Source organism: Nyctibius grandis, chromosome 12 (assembly GCF_013368605.1).
Source record: "Nyctibius grandis isolate bNycGra1 chromosome 12, bNycGra1.pri, whole genome shotgun sequence".
Classification (NCBI taxonomy): Eukaryota; Metazoa; Chordata; class Aves; order Nyctibiiformes; family Nyctibiidae; genus Nyctibius; species Nyctibius grandis.
In genome coordinates, this window is record NC_090669.1 from 9,874,075 (window position 1) to 9,898,951 (window position 24,877).

Genomic DNA, 24,877 nt, shown 5'->3' on the forward strand with positions numbered 1-24,877 from the left:
CCCCATTGCTGAAGAGAAGCTGCTTTGGCAGCACAGGACACCAGACACTCCTCTCCATGCAGAGGGGGACATGCCCCAGGGGGACAAGCTGCCAGTAGAGGCTGAGTTGCAAGGTATGGCGAGCTGGAGACAGAGCTCTGGTGGGAGTCACTGGGAGAATGTCAATGTAAAAGCACAATACTAAGTGATTGTTAATATTAATAATCACCATCATATTCTCCTTCTCTGGAGCATTGTGATGTTTGAGGTGAAACTAAGTGCTTTCAGTCATCTAGGAAGTGTGTAATGGCTCAGTGATCTATTCCCTGTTGTGACTTTTGGACTTTATGCAATGGCAATAAAAGTATAAAATGTGTTTAATTAAAGGAAGAGGCCAATTCTATTGTACAAATGTACCAAATAAATAACGAAAAATAGGACCATTAACATGTTGGTCTAACTTTTCAAGCTCAATTTTTATTTTACTATAGAAATTTAAAAACAAAACATCTGTTAATTAATGCAATTAACAGATTATAATGTTTTATTAATGCAATTAGTTTTTATTTTTCCAGTGGCAATAGAGTATTAAATAGCAGCTACCAACTAGACAGGAGAAAGGTGCTATTTAAACTGATACGGAAGGAGATGCTTTCTTGGCTAGAGCTTTGCACATTTGAACAAGGAAATTAAATAATTAAAGCTCTGTTTAAAGCAATAAATTTTCCTGGGAAGCATTAGCTTGTCACTGTGTAATGCATGCATCACTCTGCATGTGCATTATGTTTTAATAATGCCTCCATCTTCCTCATAAGGCATACTGTCTTCCAATGTAACCCCCTCTAATAAGCCTGTCCTTACAGTTATCATGCAATACTGATTGGTTTTGGTGAGTAGCACATCCTGTAATTATTTTCCTCTCCTATCAAGGTATAATATACCTCAGATTCTCTGTACATAGAAATGCACCTTCATATAGTATTATAATGTGCATTGTTTTTTCTTTTGGTCAGCATAATGAAATGATCCCCTTCCACATCATGGAATAGCATAATGCTTATTGATTTATTGCTGTACCTGTTTTCATTGGCTTATCAGAAAGGTGCTTCCAATGCATTAGCAGACCCCTGAAGTGCTTCTGGTAATAGGAAAAAATGCCTGGGTAGCTGTAAATATAGGAGAGAAGGTTTACAGTTTTATAAAACTTACAGCAGAAAATTCCACTTACACTAAGATCATAATGTGCTCAGCCAGGCTATCTTAGAGCTAACCTTCTCCACAGGACAATTGTTTGCAGAATTGAGTTTTCCTTTGGCCCTGGCCTGCTGCCTTTGGCAACGTTTCCCAGATGTAGGCAGCAGTGCCCTCATTTCTCACTTTGTTTACCCTGCATTGAAACAATTTCTGTTAATGTAAAGAGACAGAAGCTGCTAGTTATTAATTCTACCCTGCAAAATGAAAATTAGACACTACAGTTGGGCACCAGTTTAAAGACTTTTCCAGAAGCTACATCAATTTAGGTTTAGGAAACCATTAAAATGTTGCAGCCCACCTACGTGTCTCCATGTATGTGCTGTCTGGGAGGAGGGGAGGCAAGCAAATCAACAAACAAGTCATTCCTACAGTAAATCTCTTCTGATTGAACTTGAGCACAGCACAGTATGCTACAGAAGAATGAATAAACGATGATAATAACAGAAGCTGATTACATTGTGATGGGCAATAGCAGCAAATAGGCCTTATCTTGCACTGCGGAATGGCCAAAAAAAGAAGTCTAGATTCCCAGAAAGAGCGTTTTCAGCAGTCTATGGGCAATGACCCTCAAAATTGTGTATTCAAAAAAGAAATAATTATTTTCAGAAGTGCAGCCGTGGCCCTTAGTGTGGCTGAGAATAAGGTAATTGTGTTGCTTAATTGCACATGCAACCTATCATCAAATTTTCATCCCACTGAGAAATGCTGGTGTTCACAATTGGATGCCGATCAGAACCTGATCACATATTAGCATGTATACTTTCTGCTCTTGCTTTGACCGTTTACTCTTCCTTCTTCTTCTTCATTCAGATAAATAATGACTTTTTATAATCAAGAGAAGAGAATTTTAAACCACTGAAAATGGTCCAGCAGCTCAACCCTTTGAGGACTTACCTGAATAAGCTGTAGTCCTCTAAGTGTACTCCACTTAGAGTGCACTCTGCTTTAGTATTTCGAGGATGGAGAACAAGCTGGTTTTGCTTTTTCACGCAATCCCCAAATTTTGAACATGCATGCACACTTTTCTACTATTGGAAAAAAGATATATTTCGACAAATACTTGTTTATTTTTGTAGAAGTACAAATATATGTGTAAAAAGCCAAGGTGATATCAGTTGTGAGCTTCCCATACGCATTATTTCAGCCTGCATCAATGAAGCACTTGGGCAAGTACTTCACTTTCAGTAATTTTTAGATTATACTGAATTGTTAGTTAACTGACTGAATTTGGTGAGCTCTGGTACTCTTGGATTTAGAGAGGCTTAAGTCTATGCTTAAAATTAAGCATGTTTTGCATGCCCTTCTGATAGGGGATTATTATCTATCATAATGCTGACTGTATTTGTTCTGAAAGAGCTTAAAAAATACCTTTTTTGTGTATCCCATTAAGAAGTATGAAATGTCTTTGCTCTATACTTTTCCTGTCCTTTAACACAAGTTAACTGAACTTTCAGGAATGCAACTTACACTGAGTGCTTTCTTCTATTCATGTAGGACAATTAGTCACGAAACTCATTGCTCTCTTTAATGCAACAAAAACTGCCAGAACAGAGCATGTAGATCATGCTTAAGTATGCTTGTGATCCTTCAAGTAGGTGTTCCCTGTGTGCGTTAGTGAGGTAAGCATCCTTAGAGCACAATGAATGTCACACAGAAAAAGCAAAGTAAAATGGATAGTTGTAGTAGTACATTAGCTGCTAAGAGGCTGGTAGGCTGTAGGAGAACAAAGATGACATAAATCTCAGGAGGATGGCGAGATTCTGGTTTCCTCCTTCCGTGTGTGCCTGACTGGGTGCATTGTACCCACGTGTCCTCACCTGGGCTGGAGCTGCTCAAACTGGCAAAAGAGACTGCAGCAAGTTCAGCTGGATCAGTATGGATCTATGCGGAAGAGAAGCTCTCCTAGACCCTGTATCTACTAAGAATCAATCCAGCAACTGATCAGCATCCATTGTTTTCCAGACAGAAGAATAATTCCTTATATATAAGCAAGTATCACCCTTGTTCTCTATAGAGATTTCACTAAAAACATTTCGGCTACAAAACTGTGAAATAATTAATTTTCTAGTTAAAAATGTGCTATCAATAGCCGTACAAGAGTTCACCTTGGGTGTTCCTTCCCCAGTTTGTAGTACATGCTGAAAAACTACCCTAAATAAGAAGATTGTTATTCATTGGTAACTGAAGAAATGAAATAATTTATTTGAGCTGAGTATAATTTTCTTGAAAAGATATAAAAAAAATTGAAATAACTCCCAAGAATGTTTTACGACCCTATCAGAAGAAAACATCAAAGACCACTAATTCCAACATTATGCTTGCATAAATCAGTGTGAAATATTAATATTGCAATGGATTTTTGTACCCTTTAAAAGTAATATGGAATGTTACCAAGAAATAAAGACAGATATACATCCAACCATATTGTTACAGCAATAATAATAATTACTGATGGCTGTCAAATGTGCCTTTCGGCTCTAAAATCTGAAGTCAAATATTCCTCCTTGTTGCTGGACTGCTGGCTTATTTTGTACCAGTAAAGCTCACCAAAATCTCCCTCTTATTAAAGATACTGCATTAATTACTGTTTAGCAGTGCATACTTATCTTTCTAACCACAGATTTAGTAGGTGGTGTTTTTGTTTACCCAGTGATAAAGGCTGAAAGGAGCACTTGCAGGATCAGTCATGAAATAACTACAAGGAGTATCTTACGACTTTTAAAACCTGGGAGCAGGGGTTGTGTTATGCTTTGATTTGACTTTGTGCACCTAAAGCCGACCATTTTCTGAAACTCAAACTCAAAAATCAGTTGAGCTAGTTTCCAACTAACTGTATTTTACATTGTGCCATTTTGGAGTACAGCTTTACATTTACTTAAGGGGGGAAAATTACCCCTATTGATCTTGTGATCATACCCCTAGTGATCTTGTGAAATCTGAGGTAAAGTAAGTCTGGCTTCAGTTCTGAGTTTTGCTGTCTTGCTCTTGTGCAGCTGCATTTTGTGACGTTAGTTCCCGTTTGTGAAAGCTGATCATTATCCTTCAGTTTTTCCCTGCTAATTTGTTTAGAACTGACTTCTTCCAAGAAAACCTCTTCTGTCATTTATTCGTATTTTAGGAAAACACAGGATAGAAAATAACTATTAAAGAGAAAATTACATTTGATATGCCCATGGAATTACCAGTTTATTAAATACATCCTATTGTGTGTACTAGGAAATATATATAAATTTAAATCTCTCGAGACACATAGAAATAGATGGAGTTTTAAAATGCAAAACTGCATGATAAAATTCTAAGTAGTACATGTTTATCACAAAGCAATTAAATATCTTGGTTTATTTATTCCAAAATTAACTTGGCAGATGGATTTAACATGAAAAGAGTGATTTAATGAAATCTTCATAGAATTAGTATCTGCCCTTTGAATAAGTTATCTAAAATGCCATTTTATTATGCAAAGCTATGTAAAATAAATTGCATTCAAACAGTAGTTCAGAAAGTAGCTTATCATAACCTGATGTTTATAAAGAAATGACATAAAAGATCTGGGGATCACTGCTTTGCTTTCAAGATGGGAAAAATTAAGCAGAAATAGTCTTTCATTTGAAAATGGCTAATTTGACATAGAGATAATTATCTTGGTACTTTGAAATGTGATTAACTCTAATTATAGGCAGGAAAAAACCTACAGGGAACAATGAAAACAAAATCTAAATGTGGAAGCGTGAGTGCAGACTGTCACGTGTGTGATTCACGTGCCATGGCAGGTCTGATTGTTTTTCTGATTCTTGTTTTGCCTGTGGATAATCACACTGTACTTCTAGCAAGATCAGTGCATTGATTCCAATAAAGGGATGCAGAAAGGCTACCAGATACTTTGTGGACATTCTTCCTTTTGCCAAATAAAGAAAAACACGGTTCTCCTAATTTCATGTGGTAATTAATTTGAAATATGAGGACTGGTAGTGTTGAACAGCTAATACTATTCTACATGGATGGAAGTTGTCTTCAGTGCTTGTCTTCCATTTAAGTAGACTTAATAAATTGCTCCCTTCACTACTGTTTTCTGACAATGACATCCACAAGCAATTTCTAGATTGTGCTGTGGTTTTGTTTTGCTTTATTTTTTAAGCATTTCCCAGTATTTGTCATAAACCACAGATTTAAACTAGGGATCATTTTCCTCAGGTACGATGACAGACAGATACAAAAGTACATGCAACGAAGAGAAACAAATGTGGATTATTTAGTCCTTTTCATGCCGAAGGCAGTTCCCCAGAACTGATCAGGGAGAGGAAGCCTAGAAGTCTGGCTGTCATTATCCACTGACGCATAGCTCACAAAGATGTGTGTGGCTTTCCATGTAAGCAAATGCCTCTCATATTCTTGTTTTATGGAAAAGAGTAAATAGGGTTATGGTTTCATAGTTAGTGCATTATACAAAGCTCTGTACCTTTTTCCGAAGGATCTGACTGTTCTAACTTCATTATAGAGTATTGGACAACAAATGGATTATTAGTCGTTTGTGTTATTGTTAATTTAGCATTCCTATCAGACTGGCTTTTGAACAGGGAACGGTGTGTTTTCGGTTACATTTTAGCCTATTATCTCAAAATTGCATGCTGACATTGGTTTTGCTGAATAATTGCAGTCTTTAAGTTATTTATCAGTTTGGATGTTTTTTTTAAATGGAGTTGGTTAAGGCTTTTTTGGTTTGTTTCATATATGTACATAATTTACTGACGGATGTGTTTGTACATACTAACGTAGAATATGGCTTCTAGGCTCTGACCAGCTTGTCTTAGCTCTGTGCTCCAGTGCAATCTGCTGGAGCTAATGGGGAGTCAGGAAGCCTCAACCACTGATCTGGGAAGCAAATTATGACTCCAAGTTTGGATTCAAGGCTTGCAGCTTCATGATGATGGATGCCTTAATATTTGCAGCTTAAGCCAATTTCTTGGGGGAATCTGGCTTTTCTACTATGAGATTTCTAGACATCTTACACTCCCAGCTTGATACCTGGCAGTTTAGAAACATTGGATTCCCCACCAACTGAGCCTCCATATCTTTAGGAATTTGTAAACGCTGATATGTTCATGCATGTGTAATTTCTCCTGTTGATGAATTAACCACTTGTTTCAATTGAAAATCCAGCAATAGACCAAAGCTCCGGCTCTTGCCAGGTCTCCCCCTCCTGCTATATCACATGCTGCACCTTGCCTGGAGCCCTGCGATACAGCCCGAAGGAGGCAGCAGAGAAAAAGAGGTCTGGAGGGGAATGCACCATAATAGGAGTGAAGGGAGATGAAGGCTCAAGTAGAGAAAGAAAAGTCTGTAAGCCCTTTGAGATGAGATCAGGAGTTTTCTTCATAACGGTGGGGGAAAAAAAGTCAGCAGAGGAATGAACAGGAACGATGATGGGATGGGCCCAGGAAGGGGGACTCCTACAGTGGTGTGTGACTAGACTAAATGAGGGAAAGGGTAAAGCAGTCAGAGCGCAGACTAGACCCACTGCCAGAGTCAAGTTAGTTACACAAAGGTAGATTAAAAATGGGCTACTAAATTCCTTAGTTGCCATCTGGAAGCTGGATATTAAATCCAAATATCTGGTGGTTCCTACTAATTGTTGAGGAAGTCATCAATAATTCCACAGCAGTTTTGAAATTAATAGGGAAGAAAATTGTGGGTTGGGAATAGTGTTTCTTCTCTAGTGAAGCCATTTCTGTTCTTTAGGCCAGGTGAGCTGGGTACACAAATGACAGAATTTCCTAGACCTTCTCTGCAGGGTTAGGCTGCTTCACAATGGGTTAGGTATGAAAAGCACGAAAAAATGTTAATTCCTTTTTCTTCTATTAAACTGATAACATTGTTTCTGGGTGCAAGGAAAACAAATGTAATTTAAAAACTATAGTTTACTTGTTTGTACATGGTAAAAACATGGTAAACACAGATGGATTAATTAGAGACTGTTACCAACTTTATATTCCTCTTTAATTTTATATAGTTGTACTAAGCCGAGACATCTCGAAACTGCTCTAGTTTATATGACTCAGCTTACCATTTCTAGGTTCTCATTAAAGCACAGGAACAATCTCATTTGCCTTTTTTCTTTTTAGTAATACAAGCAACATGCTTTCTCATTTAGTTTTAATCAAAAAAAAAAAAGGAAAAAATCTGGTACTGTAGAAAAGTTGACATTGCAATAGCTGGGAATGAAATGCACGCTGTAAAAAGTGTAAAGCAAAAGATTTGTACTTAAATACGAGGAAAGATCTGAATGTTTTTGATAGAAGAGGTGCTGTCCAAATGACACTGGCAGCTCCTCTAGTATCAAAGCATTAAAAAGAAGTTAAAGCAGCTTAAATGCCAGCCTATTCCTTCCTGCCCTTGGGCTGCAAGTTCTCTGGGCTGTACAGAGCGCTCTTGAGTGTGCGTAACTAATTTAAATTGCCATGTGCTCACACAGCAACAGCCTTTCACCTTTTTATTATGTTCTACTCTGTGTCACTTGTACCTTCTGACGTATCCCACAGTGACAACTTTTTACAGTTTCCCGTGAGAACCCTAGTGAAGTTTAGCGAAGGACGTGAATTGCCTGTCACCACGACATTGGGGAGCTGCACACTGAAAGTTCTCCAGGGCAGGGAAATGTCTTTTTATTTTAATTACAGCTTAAAGTTCCTTAGACAAACTGATACATAATAATCATGCTCGCTGGCTTTCCTGTTTTGTATTTAATATGACATGGAAAAATTTATTACTCCAATTATCCAATTTTCAGGGCGGTGGGTGTCTTCGCCTGTCTCCCTCATTATCTTCCATTTCATATTACCTTTCTTCATTCTGGGTACTGGCACCCTTGCTTCCAGCACAGCTCCGCAGCTTCTCTCCAAGTGCCCGAGGCCACGTGCCTTCTGCACGGGGCTGATGCGGAGCAGCAAGGAACTGTGTGCCCCCCTTGTCGGCTCCCCTCCAGACGAAATCCACCCCCTGTGCTTGGAGGGCAGCTAAGGCTGTCACATCAACTGCCTTTAAGAATTAACTGCACAGCTACTGTTGGCTTCATCTTCTTGTTTTCCATAATGTTACTGTTTTCATTTTTTTTGTTTTTCAAACTTTCTTTGAGAGCAAATCCAGACGAGGATTTGCAGACAGCGAGATGATGATCCCAGAGCTGAGCGTGTTGACAGAGCTTGAGTACTAAGAGATCAATGCACCGTGCTGCTACTGTGTATATAAACCGTGATGCACCTACAAAAAAGCACTAAGCCCCTCGGTTACATCCTTGTAATTCATATTCAGTCTGTGAACTCGAGAGGAGGATGCTGTGTTTCTAACCTCCTTTGTTATTCTCTTCAGTAGGTTTAATATTTGCAGAAATGCTCAATTAGAGATAAATCTTTTCTAATTCCTTTGGATTTCATTGTAATAGTGTTAATCATGATGAATTCTTTCATTATTTAAGAAATCAATTGTCAATTAGCTTTTATGGGGAATTATACATTGTGGTTAGTCATCAGTTGGGCATTATGGCTTTATTTGACAACTATGTTATTAAAACATACAGTAATTTGCTTTTATTATAATCTGTCTAAAAGCCAACACAAGTTTCAAAACTGTGAGCTTTGGAATTATAATTAGAGCATGTTTTATTAGGAATTGTTTTATAATGCAGTGTTACTGTTCAGAATTAATTATTTTGTGTGAAGAAAATTTAATTAATATATTATTTACAGGAACCAGATAGCTTAACTATTTTTTTTCCTAAATTCTTGAAGAATAATAACTGTATTAACAAGATTTAAATAAGTAGCTAATCATTCTAAGGTAAATAGGCTTGATTAAATAATGAATAGTTTAAAAAAAAATACTTTATTTTCAAAACACTGGACCAGTTCCTACAAATTTATATTACCGGATGAAGTCTTGTTCCCACTTAATCTGGAGGTTGGTGCTGTACTGCGGGATTGGTCCAAAGTTTATTCAATCATTTTCATAAGCAACTTCTATAATACATTGACCTAACTTTGCTAATTCTGCAATGAAATGGTGCCTCAGTATGTAACATTAGCTACAAATGTTATTAAGCAAATGAGTGCGTTATTTTCTAGCTACTTTGACTAAAGGCTGCGTGTTGGCTACAGTTGTGGCAGCCTCTGTTTAAAAAGGAGTACTTGGAAGACTTTAAAGTAAACCATGATGGATGGCCTATCTCAGTGCAGTTAAACTTAGGAAAAATTTGAAGAAGTTTGTGATATTTCGGATACTACCACCTGTGATACGTGGGGCAGCAGGGATCAGAATGCTATCCAAAGAGCACAGTAAAAATGAAGAATTGATACAAACTCAAAGAGTATCCTATGCTGAGATAGTCTTCCTCGCTGTTGGGTATATCAAAGATCATCCTTATCTTGCCCAGAGATATTTATTGACCATAGCTTTCATTACAGAGCAGCCAAGTACCAATAAGCTAAAATATATGCAAGTTTTAAAAGTCTATATTCAAGTTTTAAACCTTTTTGCTTATGAGGAATGTTCTTACTGGCCTTTTCCTGTCTCATTTGGGAGCTGAAATGTGAGCTATAGATTTGCTCTGGAATTGGCTTGGCTTTAAGGGAGCCGTTACAGTTGCTATTCAAACCTCTGCATTCAGCGTATCTTAGAATTATTGTGTTCCTCTATTCGGTGGAGTATTTTAGTGTAGGTGGTGCAATGTGAAATCAGTCTGTACAAACCTTGGCTCTGTAAACATTTTTATGCTGAAATCTTCTCTACAGTAATAATAATAACAATAACATTACTGGTAACTGTCACCCACTATATATAGGGTACTTTATTCAGAGAGCTCTGAATAAATCTGGAGAAGTCTGTTGCTTCATCACTGATATAAAATGCAGGGCAGATTATTGCTACTGAGAAAGATAATTACCAGTGCCACTGAGCTCCTTGCTGTCCTTGGAGCTTAAGAAATACTGTATGGGGTCAGGGCTGGCCCACCCTACCTTACAGCATCGACCAGTAGCAAATACTTTTGGAAAGAGCACAAGAAACACGCAAGACTGGAGCTGTCCTTCCTCTGAGGTTACGGTCCTAGTTCCCAGCAGTCACCTGCTGTAGGCTTCTCTTGAACCAGAGAGTGAGCCTGGAGCATTGTGTTCAAAAACCACAGATGGACTTTCCTCTATGAATTTTCTATTCCACTTGTTAAACTACTTGTATTTTTCTGCTTTCCCCACGTTCTGAAGCAATGATACTGTGTGTAATCCATATTTCCTTTCTTTTGCTTTACAGTTGTTGTTTGATGATTTCTCTGCATGCTTTTTATTCCTCCTTTGCCCTTTTATTTGTTGTTAATTTTGGAGATGGTCTAAATGGTGCATTGGAAAGATTTAACTGGTAGCTGAACAGTGTCTGTGTTACGGCAGATGTGCTTCATCCTGAAACGAGAAAATTCTCCTCTGCTTCTTTAAATATGTCTTTAAAGGAGCAGTGTTTTGAGCAGTGTTAGTCAGCATCAGTCTGTGTAATCGCAGAGCTCTAAAATGCTTCCTGAGCATCTTCCCACACGCTTATTCTCTTTCTCTGTCTGGGGAGACTCATGCATTTACAATTTACAAGCTGAGAAAGGGGATGGTGTTAAATACTATGGTGGCAGAGAAGATGTAGCCTACTTCTAATATACGTCCTTAAGATGTCTGTCAATTGTTCTTCTTGCTATACTCTTCTCCTCTGATTTGTACTGCATGAAACATGAGTTGAAAAGAATTTAAATTCAGGTCAATCATTGATCAAACATATTAGCCCAGTGGGAGGTTGGTGCAAGTCCATGAAGAATCTGCAGAGCGTATGAACCACTGTAACCTGTATATTGAGCTGGCTAGTGGTGGACTACATCACCTTAATCAGTTTTTCAAGTTACCCATGCTGTTCTGCAAGTAATTATATTTTGAGTATTGCCGTTCCTTATCAGACAGTGTCATTCTGCTGGGGTTAAAATGGTCATGGGGGAAAGGACAAGAGCTGCGCTACAGCACCTAGAGTCGTGTCTAAATAGTAGATATGTCACACCTAAATTACCTTTCACAGCTGAAAGAAAATGTGACTTTAAACTGACACATCTGAAAAATATTATGTACAAATATAACCATTTTGCAGAATGAGTGGGGTATATCAAAGATTAGTACATAAATGAAACAGAAATAAATTATGCTGCATATAGAGGGGTTTCTGTGGTTACACTGAAGGACATTACTGGGGAGTCAGAGATTGGAGACGAGTGAGTGACAAGCTAATCTTGGCCTAAATAAAATATGAACCAAGAATAATGAAAACACTGAGACTTATGTTCTCACAGAGTGAGTTGGAAGAGTTTTATCAAAAACTACAGTTAGTTGTCAAAGACTAAGCCATGACTTTCTTGTGTAGTTTAAAGACTTCAAAGCTTCATGTAACTCAGGAATACACACTGCAGAGCAACTGGGATGCAGCTTAGAAGATAAGGGTAATAGAAGTCTTTAAGATCCTTAGATGAAAGTGGTTTTATAAACATTAGTTAAATGAGTTGCTAAAGATAATTCTAGTCAGGGACTTCCGTATTATTTAATTGTTGTAATTTATTTCAAAACAGAAATATCAACAGATAAATGTAGATGTTTCCAAAAGCTGCACAGGAAACAAGAATGTTTTTGCAATTAAGTCTAAAGAATATAAGATAGAGACCAAATCCGTGCAACGTTTGGATTTTTTTTTTCTCTCATGAAGAACAAAGTGATACTGATAAAACTAATTACAGAAGAAAATGGATAAAACTGTGTTTTATTGTCCAAACAAATACAAATCAGCTAAAAAAACATTCCCTTAAAGCTCATTTGGGTAAAGACAGCAAAAAAGCAGCACACGTGAAGCTGCCAAAAATGTTAATAGATTATATCTCACCTGAGAGAAACATAGTGATGACAGACTACTGATGAATGAAAGATAGCTAAAACCACAGAATGTGGCAATTTCTGCTGCCTCTGAGCTTTGTGGAAGGTAAGTGGAAGGGAAAATGGCTTAAATATCATGAACATGATGGGGAGAAATGCAGTCACAAATTCAAGAGATTTTTCTCATAGGTTGCTAAATCTTTTCCACCAAAGGTACAGAGGCTGTGACTCTGGCTATGCTGTATGCAGGGGGCTTTGGCAATCAGGAAATCATAATTCTTTACTGTTCACGGTGCATTTATTTTGCCACTTAAGATTGAAGCCCCACAGCACCATTCAGTTTAGTACATAAAATGAGACAGATGTAGGCTACCATTGTACCTGTAGGATTGTACCTGTAGGATGATATACCTATTCCTGTGTGCTATATGCTTCAATTGCAACAACCTATTCTATGCTGACTCTAGATCTCTTTGAAGATATTTATGCTTCCTTAGTAGAAAAATACTGGATTAATTAAGACAATAATTATAGACTGGTGGGGTCTAGATATAAAGCCTGCCTAATCCATAACCACAAGCTACACTATGCCTCCACGATTTTCTCACTAATCTTCCAGATTTTTAACGTACCCAGTTGATCAATCCTTGTGTTTTTCACTGGGGTAATGAGTGCAACTGAAGTGAAGGGCCCAGAGTTTGTAAGGGCACTCACAGTGCAGAGCCCATGGAGTGTCACTCCTGCCTATGAGAGAAGCTGATGGGTGTGATACCTATTGCAGAGCAGGTGACCTGGTGGAGTAAGTGGAAGTATGTTCACCTGGGAAATGACATGAACGGAAAAGGTAGAGAGGAGAAAAAATTTGGAAGATAAATAGCACTGGCAATGGCAACCTTTAGTGACCTCAGCAGAGCGATCTAGAGATGACAAGAAATTCAGGCTGAAAAAAGTTGATTTATAGACTGTATGTAAGAACAGCCCATATCTATTGATATGGATTATAAGTAAGGACAGATTATCTGTCAAAATAGGAAACTGTCTTCAAAATCAAATGTTTCTGAAAACTGATTGGCACAAGGTGAGAAGATCTTTGTCATATTCAATTAAATGAAATGATCATGAATAACTCTTGCAGTAGGTTAAGAAAAGTGAGCAGGACAAGCTGAGTAGCACTGTGATTATGGCCTAAAAAAAATTACTGGATGAATGTCCAGCCTTCCAAAAGCTGATATAGAAAATAAACTAGTAAAGATTAAATTATTACATTCTAAGATTATTACATGCTAAATTATTATGTTACATATTTATTTGCATGTACAAATACATATATGTATATGTAGGTTTTTTCTTTTCTCATACCATAATGCAAGAGTTTGTCTAGCAGATATACGTCAGACATGCCTTAGGAGCTAATAGCAATGTTTTATTTAGTTAGAAGCAACACAAATGTTTTGAAGCAGTTATTCATCTTCCTAATCTGTGTCAAGTATGGTGGCTAGGAGAGAGATATCTTTATTTTGTGCTGTAGTCTGAAGCAGAGGTATTAAAAGAACTGGAGAGAAGAGTAAATAGTGTCTTCTGCTTGTGGAAACAAAGTCCAAATAAAACCAACTAAATCAAAGCATATTACAAGTGTAAAAATAAAATCATATTGACCTAAATATGCAGTCTATTTATCAGGCAGTCAAAATTGATGTCGTTACAGGGAAAAAGTAATTGCTAAGGTCAGAATTTGTTATGCCACTTCAGTGGGAAAGCTAAGAGCCACATCTTGTGTGTATTAAATTCTAGCTTGCACAGAACTGCAGTGTACTTCGGCCCTTTGGGATATATACAATTCCAGGCAAACTGCTAGAAAAGCTACTGAAACTCCTGATATTTTCATACTTAATTCAAAATTACAGTTCAGTTGGAACTGAAAATAGAGCGAAAAACCCTGTCACAACTGACAGGCTGTTCTGTACGTAGGGGTGACGTCCCACAGGTGACATTTCAGCCTGACATCTGAAATGCTCTGTCACACGAGTTGCAATCCAAATGGAGAGCTGTGTTCTTTTTTCAAACAGCAATGTTACCTAAAGGGTGCTGTCATCAGTCGCCAACTATGCGTGAGCTATGCACAAGAGCTATGGTTACAGAATAAATTGCTTGGTACCCTCCTCCTCCTGGTCCAAACACAGACTAATAGAAAGCCCCGGTGCTGTTAACCTATGAAATAGAACTTATCTCATTTAGTTGCTTCTTGCTATTCCCTTAACTTCTTCAAATGTAGACAAGGGAGGATAATTGCTGTACACACAAAGTCTGTCCTCTCGGGACTTACATTCAAGTAGTTTACATTATGTTTTTAAGTACCCTTTTTTTAACCATTAAAACCCCATACCTATAAAATTTCCTGGACCTACTAGGGAATTATGCAGTTCTTAATAGCTCTTTTGATCGTCCTAGGGCTGTGCAAACCAATAGATCTCTGCAGGAAGCTGGCACTTTTTATTTGTGATAGGAATTAGAGGCTGACATGTATTGCAATTACTTGAAAATTATATGACTGCTCACAGGGGAAAATTTGGAGTTCTGTTGCCATGTTACATGGTGGGAGTAAACCATTTCTGTCTGACACTACTATTAGATTGCTTGCAGAAAATTATGCACAGACATCTGCATATTGGCGATTTTTACTACAGAATTTTTTACTAAAGATAACTAAAATACAGGCTCATGCGAAGTCCTGAAGTGACCAACTATCATTTGTACTGCCTTCTGATCCCAGCTCTGCCTCTAGGTGTGTAACTCCTGCTTGGCATGGGAGAGCACGACGTCATAGTACAGTTGCCAATTCTGTAACTGGCTGACAAAAGACATCAGACATCAGTACTACGTAATACTGTTAAATGGGGAAGTTATCTTCCCCTGCTAATTCTGCTGCTGTTTATAGACAGAAGAGACAGTCTCCCCTGTCTCATGTTTCTAGCTCCTGTAAAAGCTAGGTAAAACCAAGTAACACACGCATCTCTAATGTGGTTTAATTCCAGAATTGCTTATTTTAAATTTCTAATACTAAAAAAAAAATTGTGCATGTAGTAAACAATATGGTACATTACATTTTGAATATGCATTGCTAGAACAAGGCAATGTCATAATTAATGTCTTGAGGTTATTAAAATGTTATAATGCTAAATAGTTAATGAAGAAAATATATCATAGTTGTGACACAAACTGGTTGCTAATTGTTAGGACAATAAATGCCAATAGTTCCGTGTTTTCTTTAAGCAAACACCAAGTTATAATCTGTTGTTTCTCTCTTGCGTTTCATTAGGTGCTAGTCGTAGTTGATGCAGCATGTTAAATGATGTAAGAACAACTCTAATGAGTCAGACAAAAAGTCCATATAGCTCAGTATCCTACCTCTAATAGTGGCTACAAGCAAATACTAAGGAAAGAATGCGAGAATAAAGCATGCATTCAGTGATATTTCCCTCAAATTTTTCTCCGTAGCTTGCAACTTCCTGATCAGAGGAATGTTTCAGTCATTTTTTTTCTTCCATTAATTTGTCCAGTCCCTCGGCATGACAATTCCTCAGCTTACCCTATTCCTGTATCAAGAATCCCATTCATTTCAACATTATATTTTGTCCCCACAGATTTTAATCTTCAAAGATAAAATATGATGCATTAAAAATGTTACAAACCATCCATTCTTCTGTTTTCATAGATTCACAGAGGTGTACAGCTGGAAGCCACCTCGGAAGGTCCCCAAAGCCCCATTGGTTATGCCTGAGTTGCTACTGACAAGTGTTCTTCACAATTTCCAGTGTGGACATGCCACATCTCTTTTCAGGTATCCAATCTTGAACTATTCTTAACTATTAAATATTCTACAGTTGGAAAGACTCGTTTTCCTCCCCCCAAAGTCTCAATTAAATCTCTTTGCTTCTAATTCAAGCCTGTTCTTGGCTTATACCCAAAGGTTACAGAGAATAGCTCATGTTTATCTATTTATATTTTTGTTTTTTGCACAACTGCTACCTAGCTATTACTTCCTATCACAACACATCCTATCTTTGAGAGCATTATTTATCAAGATTGTTTCTAATTCTCATCCTTTTTTCATCAACGCTTGCAGCTCTACCCGGTTTACCACTGTATGCAAGCTTTACAAAGCTCATTCTCTCTCTTCTGACATCCAGTTCATTAACAAATATACTGAACAGTGCTGGACCCAAACACGTTCTTGCAGAACCCCTCACAGCACGTCTCTGGTCTAACAGGGAACTGCTGGTAGTTCATCTGTAAGGACTATTTTTGAAGCAGTTGTCCTCTACAATGCTTCCACTTATATCAGGTTTTAGTAGCCGTGAGAATGTCTTGTGAGATGGTGTGAAAATCTTACTTAAAAGTTTGATAGCTGCTGCTAATACCCACCTGTTTCCAAGGCCTGTTATCCTATTATAGCAACAAATGTGATTGCGTTGACATGATTTGTTCTTGATGAATCCATGGAGGCTATTACTTATCACCTTATAGTACTCCAGCTGGTTACAAATAGGATTATAGCTTTATTTTGTGTTTTAATGTGCACAAAATCTGAATTAAGGCTTCAATAAATTGAAGCACCATTAATTTTGAAAATTTGGTATTAATACAACTGTTCACCTAAGGGAATGCATCACGTGTTATGTGTCATAGTTGTTGTTCTCTTACATTTCTACATAAATCTTCTAAATACAGTGAGCCTTGTTGAAGTCCTCAGTGCCTCCTTTTCCTCCTTTCATTGCAAGCATGATCAACAAATGATTGCTGTCTCATTTGGTTTGCAAAAATGTACGTTAACGACTGTACAGAGGCTGTGTGTGGGAAACTGTCTTCAGTTCTGACAAGTGGACCTAACAAATCAGAAGGGTTAAAAAACCCACGTCATTAGCCATGAAAATGACTTAATATTCTGAATTTTCGTTTAGAATCTCTGCACTAATTATTCCTTTGGCAGCAGTAACCATTAACAAAATTGTCCCTCTTCTAAAGATACAGAAAGACAAAGCTTTTAGAATGTCAAATATTAAAAATTATGGTTTGATTTTAGTATCTTTATTCCCCTTATCTGAAGAGTTCTTTTTATTAAACAAACATGAACTCTGTTCAGCAACTTCATAAAGACTGTTTTGTTCTAAAGGAGAAGAATTAGCTAGCTAAGAAGAAACGGATACATGGCTGCTGCTTCCTAAGGGGCACACAGATGAAAGGCAGGCACTGCAGCTCCTCTCTCTGGCATAGGCTTGTGCTTTACAGCTTTGCTGCTGAAAAATGTCAGGCCCCAACATTGGTCAACCTGGCAAACCTGTGCCAGCATCAAACTGTCCTTGCTTTTAGCTCCTGCCACTCTGTCAAGTCAACAGCAGCGAGTGATGCTGGCCTGGCTGGCTAAAGCACAGTATGAGGCATGGGGAAAAGTGTGATTTCATACTGCCCCTCAAAAAGAAAACCAAACAGAGCACAGAGTTGTCTTACAAAAATATGAGGAAACCCCTGTGGTGAAGTGGGGCTTCATACACTTTTGGAAGGGGAAAGGTGCCCTGTTAGCTTTGTGAAGTCTCTGAGTTCGGGTTTGATTTTTTTTTTTTTTCACTGGCAAACAGTTTAAGTGAAAAGGATCTGACATTGGGAATAGAGCCCTGGTAAGGCCGTTAGAGTGAAGTGGAGGACGTCAAAGTGGAAATACATAGACGTAGTAAAGCCCAGCAAGCGATTGCTTCTTAGGAGTACAATGAATCTTCAGAATTTCATAAAATATAGCGGTATTTTTCTGTGTACTTGAACACTTGTACTTCCAGCCCCAGAGGGTACACTAGCCATGAAAGGGTAACGTTACCCATTTGTGTGGTGGTAATGTCAGTAATTAGTGGCAGTAGTGAGAGCTCCTTCCAAGGCCATCTTAGCCCACAAGGTAATTATAAGCTCATTACTGCTAACCAGCAGCACATCACTGACTGGAAGTTTACCCTTGCTTGAGTCACACTTCCCCCTTAGGAAGTTTGGGCTTTATGGAGTTTCTTGTCCCAGACAAGACAATAGAGTAACTGGACACTATTCCTTGCAAATAGCAGCGTCGCTGAGGTTGGAAGGGAGCTCTTGAGGTGATCTAGTCCGAGCCCCTTGCTCAAGCAGGGTTGCTCAGGACTCTGTCCGGTTGGATTTGAGTACCTCCACGGACACTCTACAATCTGTCCAGGCAATCTATTCCAGTGTTCAACAGCCTTCACAGTAAAAAGGTGTTTTAATGTGTTCAGATGAAATTTCATAGTTTTTTGAGTCTGTACTTGCGGTATCAAACTGTGAGTGGAGGCTTGAGGCTGTTAACTCTTTACCTTATTTCTCAAATTCTAGTAAATCCTGATTCTTTTCTAAGGGACGCTTGGCCCATTATGAATGATTTTTTGCCACTTTAAAAGTACAAAGCCTTTAACTGAAGAGAGGATGCAGACTATCACATCTGCACTGCCTAAGAATCAAAATTTCAGATTCTTCAACTGTTATGTCATCAGTCTGGTGAAAAAAAGACATTGCTGCCATCTCAACTTTGCAGTAAAAGCTGCTGTTTTGTTCTTAAACATGCTCAGTGTCACAGTGCTGCACTAGTTGTAGATTGGTAAGATTTGATCGAGTCAGTTTGATGTAATTTAAGTAGCAGCTTATTCTGGGCAAGTAATTTTATGTGTGACCCTTTAAGCCCAGCTGTGACATTAACTACTCTAGCTTTCACTGTGTTCACTTGTCAACTCAGAAGCTGCCCTGGCCATTCCTTGCTTTAGAGGGGCCAAATTTACTGGTACCAGAGTTACTTAGTGATTATGTAAACAAAGGTTAGGACTGAATAATGTACCTGTGGGCTAAAAAACATTTTTAGGATGAGGTAAGAGTAGCCACTTGAGAGCAGATGAGCAATGCTCTAATGCTACTTCAGGAGTTCTAAGCTGCTTTTCTTGAAATACAAAATTTGAGGAAAGATCAACCCTGTAACACAAGGCACATACATGAATACCAAGTGTTTAGATACAAGTTTGGGAACATCTCTGTCAGTACTGATTTAGCATGATTCATTATACCAAAAAAAATTCTTGAGAATGTTTTTGTGGACATAGTGATAAGGAGTAAAGCTCAAATATATGAAATGGTGTAAAATGCACACCTGAGAACTTCTGTAGTAGTCATCTATGGTCTTTTTTTTCACTGAATTGTCTGAGAACAGGTGAGATATATGCATCAATATTCTGATTAATCCTGTTTAAAACTTCAACTTTAACCCAGCTGTCATCACAGCTTTACATGAGGTATATGTGAGGCTAAACATTCCAGACTCAGGGAATTCTGAGGATTTACTTTCTGTTTTGAAACTGGAGGAGAACATTAATGAAGTGCAAGACAGAAGCATTCTCAGAACAGCAGGAAAGAACAGGAAGCAAACAGGAAGTAAAAGATAGTTTGTCAGGTTGTGTTTTTTTTTTTTTTGTTCTGGAAACAGCAAACCTTGTTTCTCCCCATGTACTGTAGGCAATTAATTGCTAGCTTTGGTTTGTACTAGCAGGATCAATACTGGTTCAAAGATCTATTTTGGGCTGCATTTGTTTCTCCATGCCTTCAGTCAGCATCAAGGTAAGAGAGGTTTCAAACTGTTGGCCTTTATTGAGCTTAGCCTATAGGCAATAAGAAATGATCAGTTTCACACGCATCATTGAGTCTTAAAATATCTCTGATGGCAACACAACCTTTTGCTATGTCTTAACATTAGAGATTAGTCCAGCTGAGTGGTTCTTAAGATTTATTTTTCACTCTCTGTATTTCCCTTTTTACTTCCTTCTCAACTTATCTCTTTTGGAAAAGTATCACACGTTTTCCAGTGTCCTAAGCATCTGATCTGATGTTTAGATATATGTAAGATCAAGACTTATCTGCAAGTAAAAAAATCATTTTGTAATTCTAACAAGACAGGCTTATTTTTGTCCACATCATCATAAAACTACATTGCTACCATTCTAGGTAAACAATTACAAGCTGCCTCTGAACAATGTAAAAGACTTTTCTTTCTAGGTAGGTTTTTATTTACTTTTTCCTTTGCTTCCTTTGAAAACAAACAAACAAAAATACACCGGAAGGAAAAGGATTACATTTCATAGGGTTCTATATTGAAACTTACTCCAAACACTGCTAGAAATTCACAAGAAGATCTTTTTTAGATCTCTCTTCTCCCCATTATGCAGTAAAAACAAACAAACCAAATTACAAATAATGAAACTATGTGGTATTAAGGAAACAATGGCTTTGTAGTTGTGTCTTATCTTGAATCGGCAGCCCTTCAGGATGGCTCCATAAACATGTTCCGGGTCTGCTGTATTATCTCTTTGACTAGACACACCAGAAGTCAGTACACAAATAAATACACGTTATTGTAAGTCAGGAAGAAGTGCTCACTCCAAATTTTTATTGAAATTCAACACAGGGAAATATTCGAACATACTTCTGCTTGAGAATCTAGACAGTTAATATGTTTTCAGGATCATCTAGTTTTACAGTATTCCAGAATCTCGGTTAACCCTTTTGAGTGTACATTCACAGAAACAGGAAAGTGAGCAAGCACCTCGCTATTCAGCCAACAACCACTAAATCATCACTAAGAAACTGGTAAGTTGGAACCTCAAGGTTATAGGGAGCGGGACCTTTCCTGATTCTGCCAGAGGCATCGTAATGGGACCCATGGCAAGGGCAGTAATAACCGCCAAAATCTCCTGAGTTAGCAATGGGTACACAACCGAGATGAGTGCAGACACCTACTAATATGACCCATTCTGGTTTCTGTACTCTGTCTAAGTCATGCTGCGGATCCCTCAGTTTAGACAAATCAACTTCAGCTTCCTGATTAATCTCAGCCTGGGTTCTGTGACGCACAAAAAGGGGCTTCCCTCTCCACTTGAAAGCCATGTTCTTGCCTTCTGGAATGTCAGATAACTTGATCTCAATCTTTGACAACGCTAGCACATCAGCAGAAGCACTCAGGCTGGAAATAAACTGGGTGACAACATTCTTGGCAGCATATGCAGTTGCTACGCATGTCGTTGCAGTCACCAGGTAGGAAAACCCTTTTCTAGCTTCACTGCTGCCTTGAGAATATGTGGTGGCATCCAGCACGTCTTGACGACGATAAGCAGAGAAGTCAGGTACCACGACATCGTTATGGACACAACGAACACTGGCAGGTGCTGCAAGAAAAAGAATATCAAATGACAATGCTTTCATGTAAAAAAATATTATGATGGTATTTTAAGTTACACCTCTTAAATTGCATTTTTGGAATAATGGGTAGAAGTTATTCCAAAGTCTGGGTAGCATTCTGCTAATTATACATTTCACGTTGTAGAAAAATGGTTTCCAGAAGGTATTTTTGGTAGATGAACAGGTGATTTGTGAACCATTTTACCTATTCTTTGAAACTTACATGAAGCCTCATAAGAGTGCAGAAAAATCTGTGAGAAGTTCTGGGTCTAAAGTGAACTGGTTTTTTTGGAAGATTTCAAGGAAAAACTCCTGCAGAATACCATGACTAGCTGAGAAATTACAGACCTGTTTTCCAGTCAAATGTTTGACTGAAAAAATTGAAAGGAAGAAATTCCATTTAGTAAACTCTGCACAGCTGTAGCTTAACACTTTTGGGCTTTCCTTTGACTCAAGTAACTTCTACTCCTTTAATATTTTAAGCGTGTGGTTAAGCATTTTTACAATTAAAAATGCAGTATCAGGCATCCCCCTTTGTATTAACCTGTTGTCAAAGCTAACTGCCCCAGTAAATAATTTTTAAACCTTTCAAACTCTGTGGTCCCCTATTTGCCAGGCTCACTTCCTAGAAGGATTTAGGGATAAAGTTAGTAACTATCCAACTGACAAGCTTTCAAAGTAGGATTCCCATGCCGAACCTGTGTGCTAAACTAACAAGATGTGACGGCTCACTAAGAGGCCTTCCATTCATTTCTCCAGCAGAAGAAAGCTACTTCCCTCAATGAAAATCTATATGCCAAAGAACACGCTAAAGACAGAACGTATTGCTTGCCAAACACAACCTCTGTTATTTGAAAAGAATGAGTTAGCCTTTATTTTTTTCTAGCAGTTGGCACAAAGTTAACAGAGGTTAATAAAAACCATTCTCTCAAAGTACTTAAAATAACTCCCAGGGATTTGTATGCAATATAATGGGGAAATATTTACATTTACTGACAAGTAACTCAGCATAGAGAAGGTATTTGCTGTAGGATTTTAATTGCAGAGAAATTAAACTGAAATTCAAAATTCTGAGAGTAAACCATATGAATTTATTTCCGTATCAACACTTAAAATATTTCACGTTTAATAACAAGCAATATGATTAACTTCTAAAAATTCCTTATAGTCAGTGAAAAGCGTGCTTGATGCTAATTAAAACTAAATGTCAGCTACATTAGTTATAGTTTTGCAGAATTTTCACCTGAACATATCCTTTTACGGTTGAGGGTCAGGTGAAGTATGTAGCTCTCATCGCTACAGAGCACCTTCCACAAGGCACTGCCATCTCCCAGACTTACATGTATGTAACAGTATGAAGCAAACTGCTACTACATGCCCAGCACCAGCAGTGCAGGAAGCTTATTAGCGTTCCAGCAGAAACTTGTTTCTTGTGGAATGTGCTAATACACAAAATTTCAGTGATTTGAATGTGCTTTTTTTCTCACTCCTGAAAACAGGACCCTAGATCTGCATTACAGACTTCCACACATGCCTCAAAGAATCAGTGGTAGCATCAAAGTTTTGGTCCTTTCCTGTGTTCCTGCAAAAGAGGAAGATGCTGAACAGGTAAAAGTGGTTTGAAGTATCACTGTTCAGCAACTGTTTTATCCTTTTAAGAATAGTAAGGGGCACGGATGCACCAGATCAAACAAATAAGAGCGGCCCTCTGCTTCTATTTAGTTTCTGTATGTTGTTAAGTGAGTAGAGGATACGGTTTTAAACTGTATATACAATGGGCACAACAGTCCGTTAATTCTGGGGGTAAATAACACTTTAAGAAGTGTTTCTAGTATCTCATACTACATCCACATAAACTGCAGATCCTTCGTTCCCTACAGAAAGCTTTTTAGCCTAGCATGTCTCGTCTTGGTCAGGCTGAGGGCTTCAGACTAGATAGATGTCTGCTAGTAACGACACATGTAGTCTGGATTCTGAAAGGCGGCTGCTTTCACGTCTGTGGGCACCATGACACCCCTGAAATACAGGGAAGTACCTGGCATGAGGCACAATCTTGCCTGAGAGTCATCTAAAGGAAGCAGGCTTTCAATGCCCTTAACTCCATAGTTACTTTATAAACTCTATAAATACACGTTATCATAATGATGAGAACTGGGAATCAAATAATGCATCAAATACTAAAAAAAACCCAAAGGAGTAAAATCCAAAACCCCTCAACTAACTCACGACTCTCTTTCCCCCAGCCTGCCAGGCCGGACCAGCGCGGAGGACACCCTCGCCAGCCGCTGCGGTGAGTCCCCCGTTCTCCCCGCCGGGCACAGGCCCGAGCGGTGACGGAGCAGCGCTGACGGAGGCGGCAGCTCCCGCTGCCCGAGGCCGTGCGGTGCCCCGGCGCTGCCGCCTAAGCCCCCGACCCGCCTGGGGCGGCGGCTGGACCCTGGGCCCGGCTCCCGCCCGCTGAGCCGAGAGGGACGCCCGACGGGACGCGGCCGCCGCCCGCCCCCGCCCCGAGCTGCTCCCCCGGCGCTCCTCCAGGGCCCGGCCCGCCGCGTCCCGACCCCCGGCCCTCACCGTTGAGGCTGGCGCCGGCGACGAGGCCCCCCCGGGCCGATCGGCCGCTCATGGACTCCCGGCAGAGTAGAGGCCGCTTCAGGTCCAGCGGCACCTTCTCGGCCCGACGCGCCACCGCCGGCGCCAGCTGCTTCAGCGGGCCGGGCACGGCGTGCGCCGCGGCCGACAGGTAGGGCGCGAAGGGCCCGGAGCGGGCGGCCACGGACAACATGGCGGGGCGGCTGCCGGGCCGGTCACCGCTGCGACCTTCCGGCCGGCGGGAGAGCGCGCGCGCGCGCTGACGTTACAGGAGCACGCTGTCGCGCGGTGGTGGCGTCATGGCAGCGCCGTTGCGTGCTAGTGTCATACGTCACGGCGCAGCGGGCGGTGCAGCTTGCTCCTGCGCTCCCTGTGGCACGGTGGCAGCCCGGAGGCGGAGCCGCCGCTGCGGCGCCGGGGCTCCCGTTCCTGGGGAGCGCGGGGACGTCTCGGTGCTGTGTGACCGCAGCTGCGCGGCGGGGGAGAGGGAGCCCCGCCAAAACGGCGGCTGCGGGAGCTGCCCGTCCGGAGCAGTCCTCGGACCGCGGGGCTGCGAGCGGGGAACCGCCTTCATAGGGCGCTGTGCTCGCGGGGGGGGCCGGGTGCGGAGAGCGAGGGGGCAGCGGTCGGGAACGGTCCGGTCCCGGGGCGCAGAATGGGATCGTGAGCCCGTGGGGATAACGGCGGGCGGGGCCTGGGGGAGCCCGTGGGAAGGGGAATGCGGCGTGTAGACGGCGCAGGGGGTGTCACGGGCCGTGGTAACTGACGAGCTCAGGCTGCTGGTGAGGTCAGTTCCCCAGAAACTCCCCATCAGTGAGTGGCGGGGTGAGGGAACACACCGCTGTCATTAGTGCCCAAAGTGTATT

General features: G+C 39.9%; 1 protein-coding gene across 1 annotated transcript; it reads right to left on the bottom strand.

Annotated features, from left to right (window-relative positions):
* Positions 1-20,596: 20,596 nt before the first annotated feature.
* Positions 20,597-24,257, bottom strand: UQCRFS1 (ubiquinol-cytochrome c reductase, Rieske iron-sulfur polypeptide 1). Its single transcript, XM_068411551.1, has 2 exons — positions 23,994-24,257; positions 20,597-21,409 (listed from the first exon to the last, which is right to left on the bottom strand). The coding sequence occupies exons 1-2, from the start codon at positions 24,202-24,204 to the stop codon at positions 20,799-20,801; spliced, it is 822 nt and encodes a 273-aa protein (XP_068267652.1). The 5' UTR covers positions 24,205-24,257; the 3' UTR covers positions 20,597-20,798.
* Positions 24,258-24,877: the final 620 nt, after the last annotated feature.

Bases quoted from the DNA above. Each gene is read 5' to 3' on its own strand.
- UQCRFS1 (XM_068411551.1), bottom strand. From the start codon at position 24,204: ATGTTGTCCGTGGCCGCCCGCTCCGGGCCCTTCGCGCCCTACCTGTCG. The intron at 21,410-23,993 runs GTGAGGGCCGGG...TTTTTCTTGCAG, and splicing joins CGCCGGCGCCAGCCTCAACG to CACCTGCCAGTGTTCGTTGT.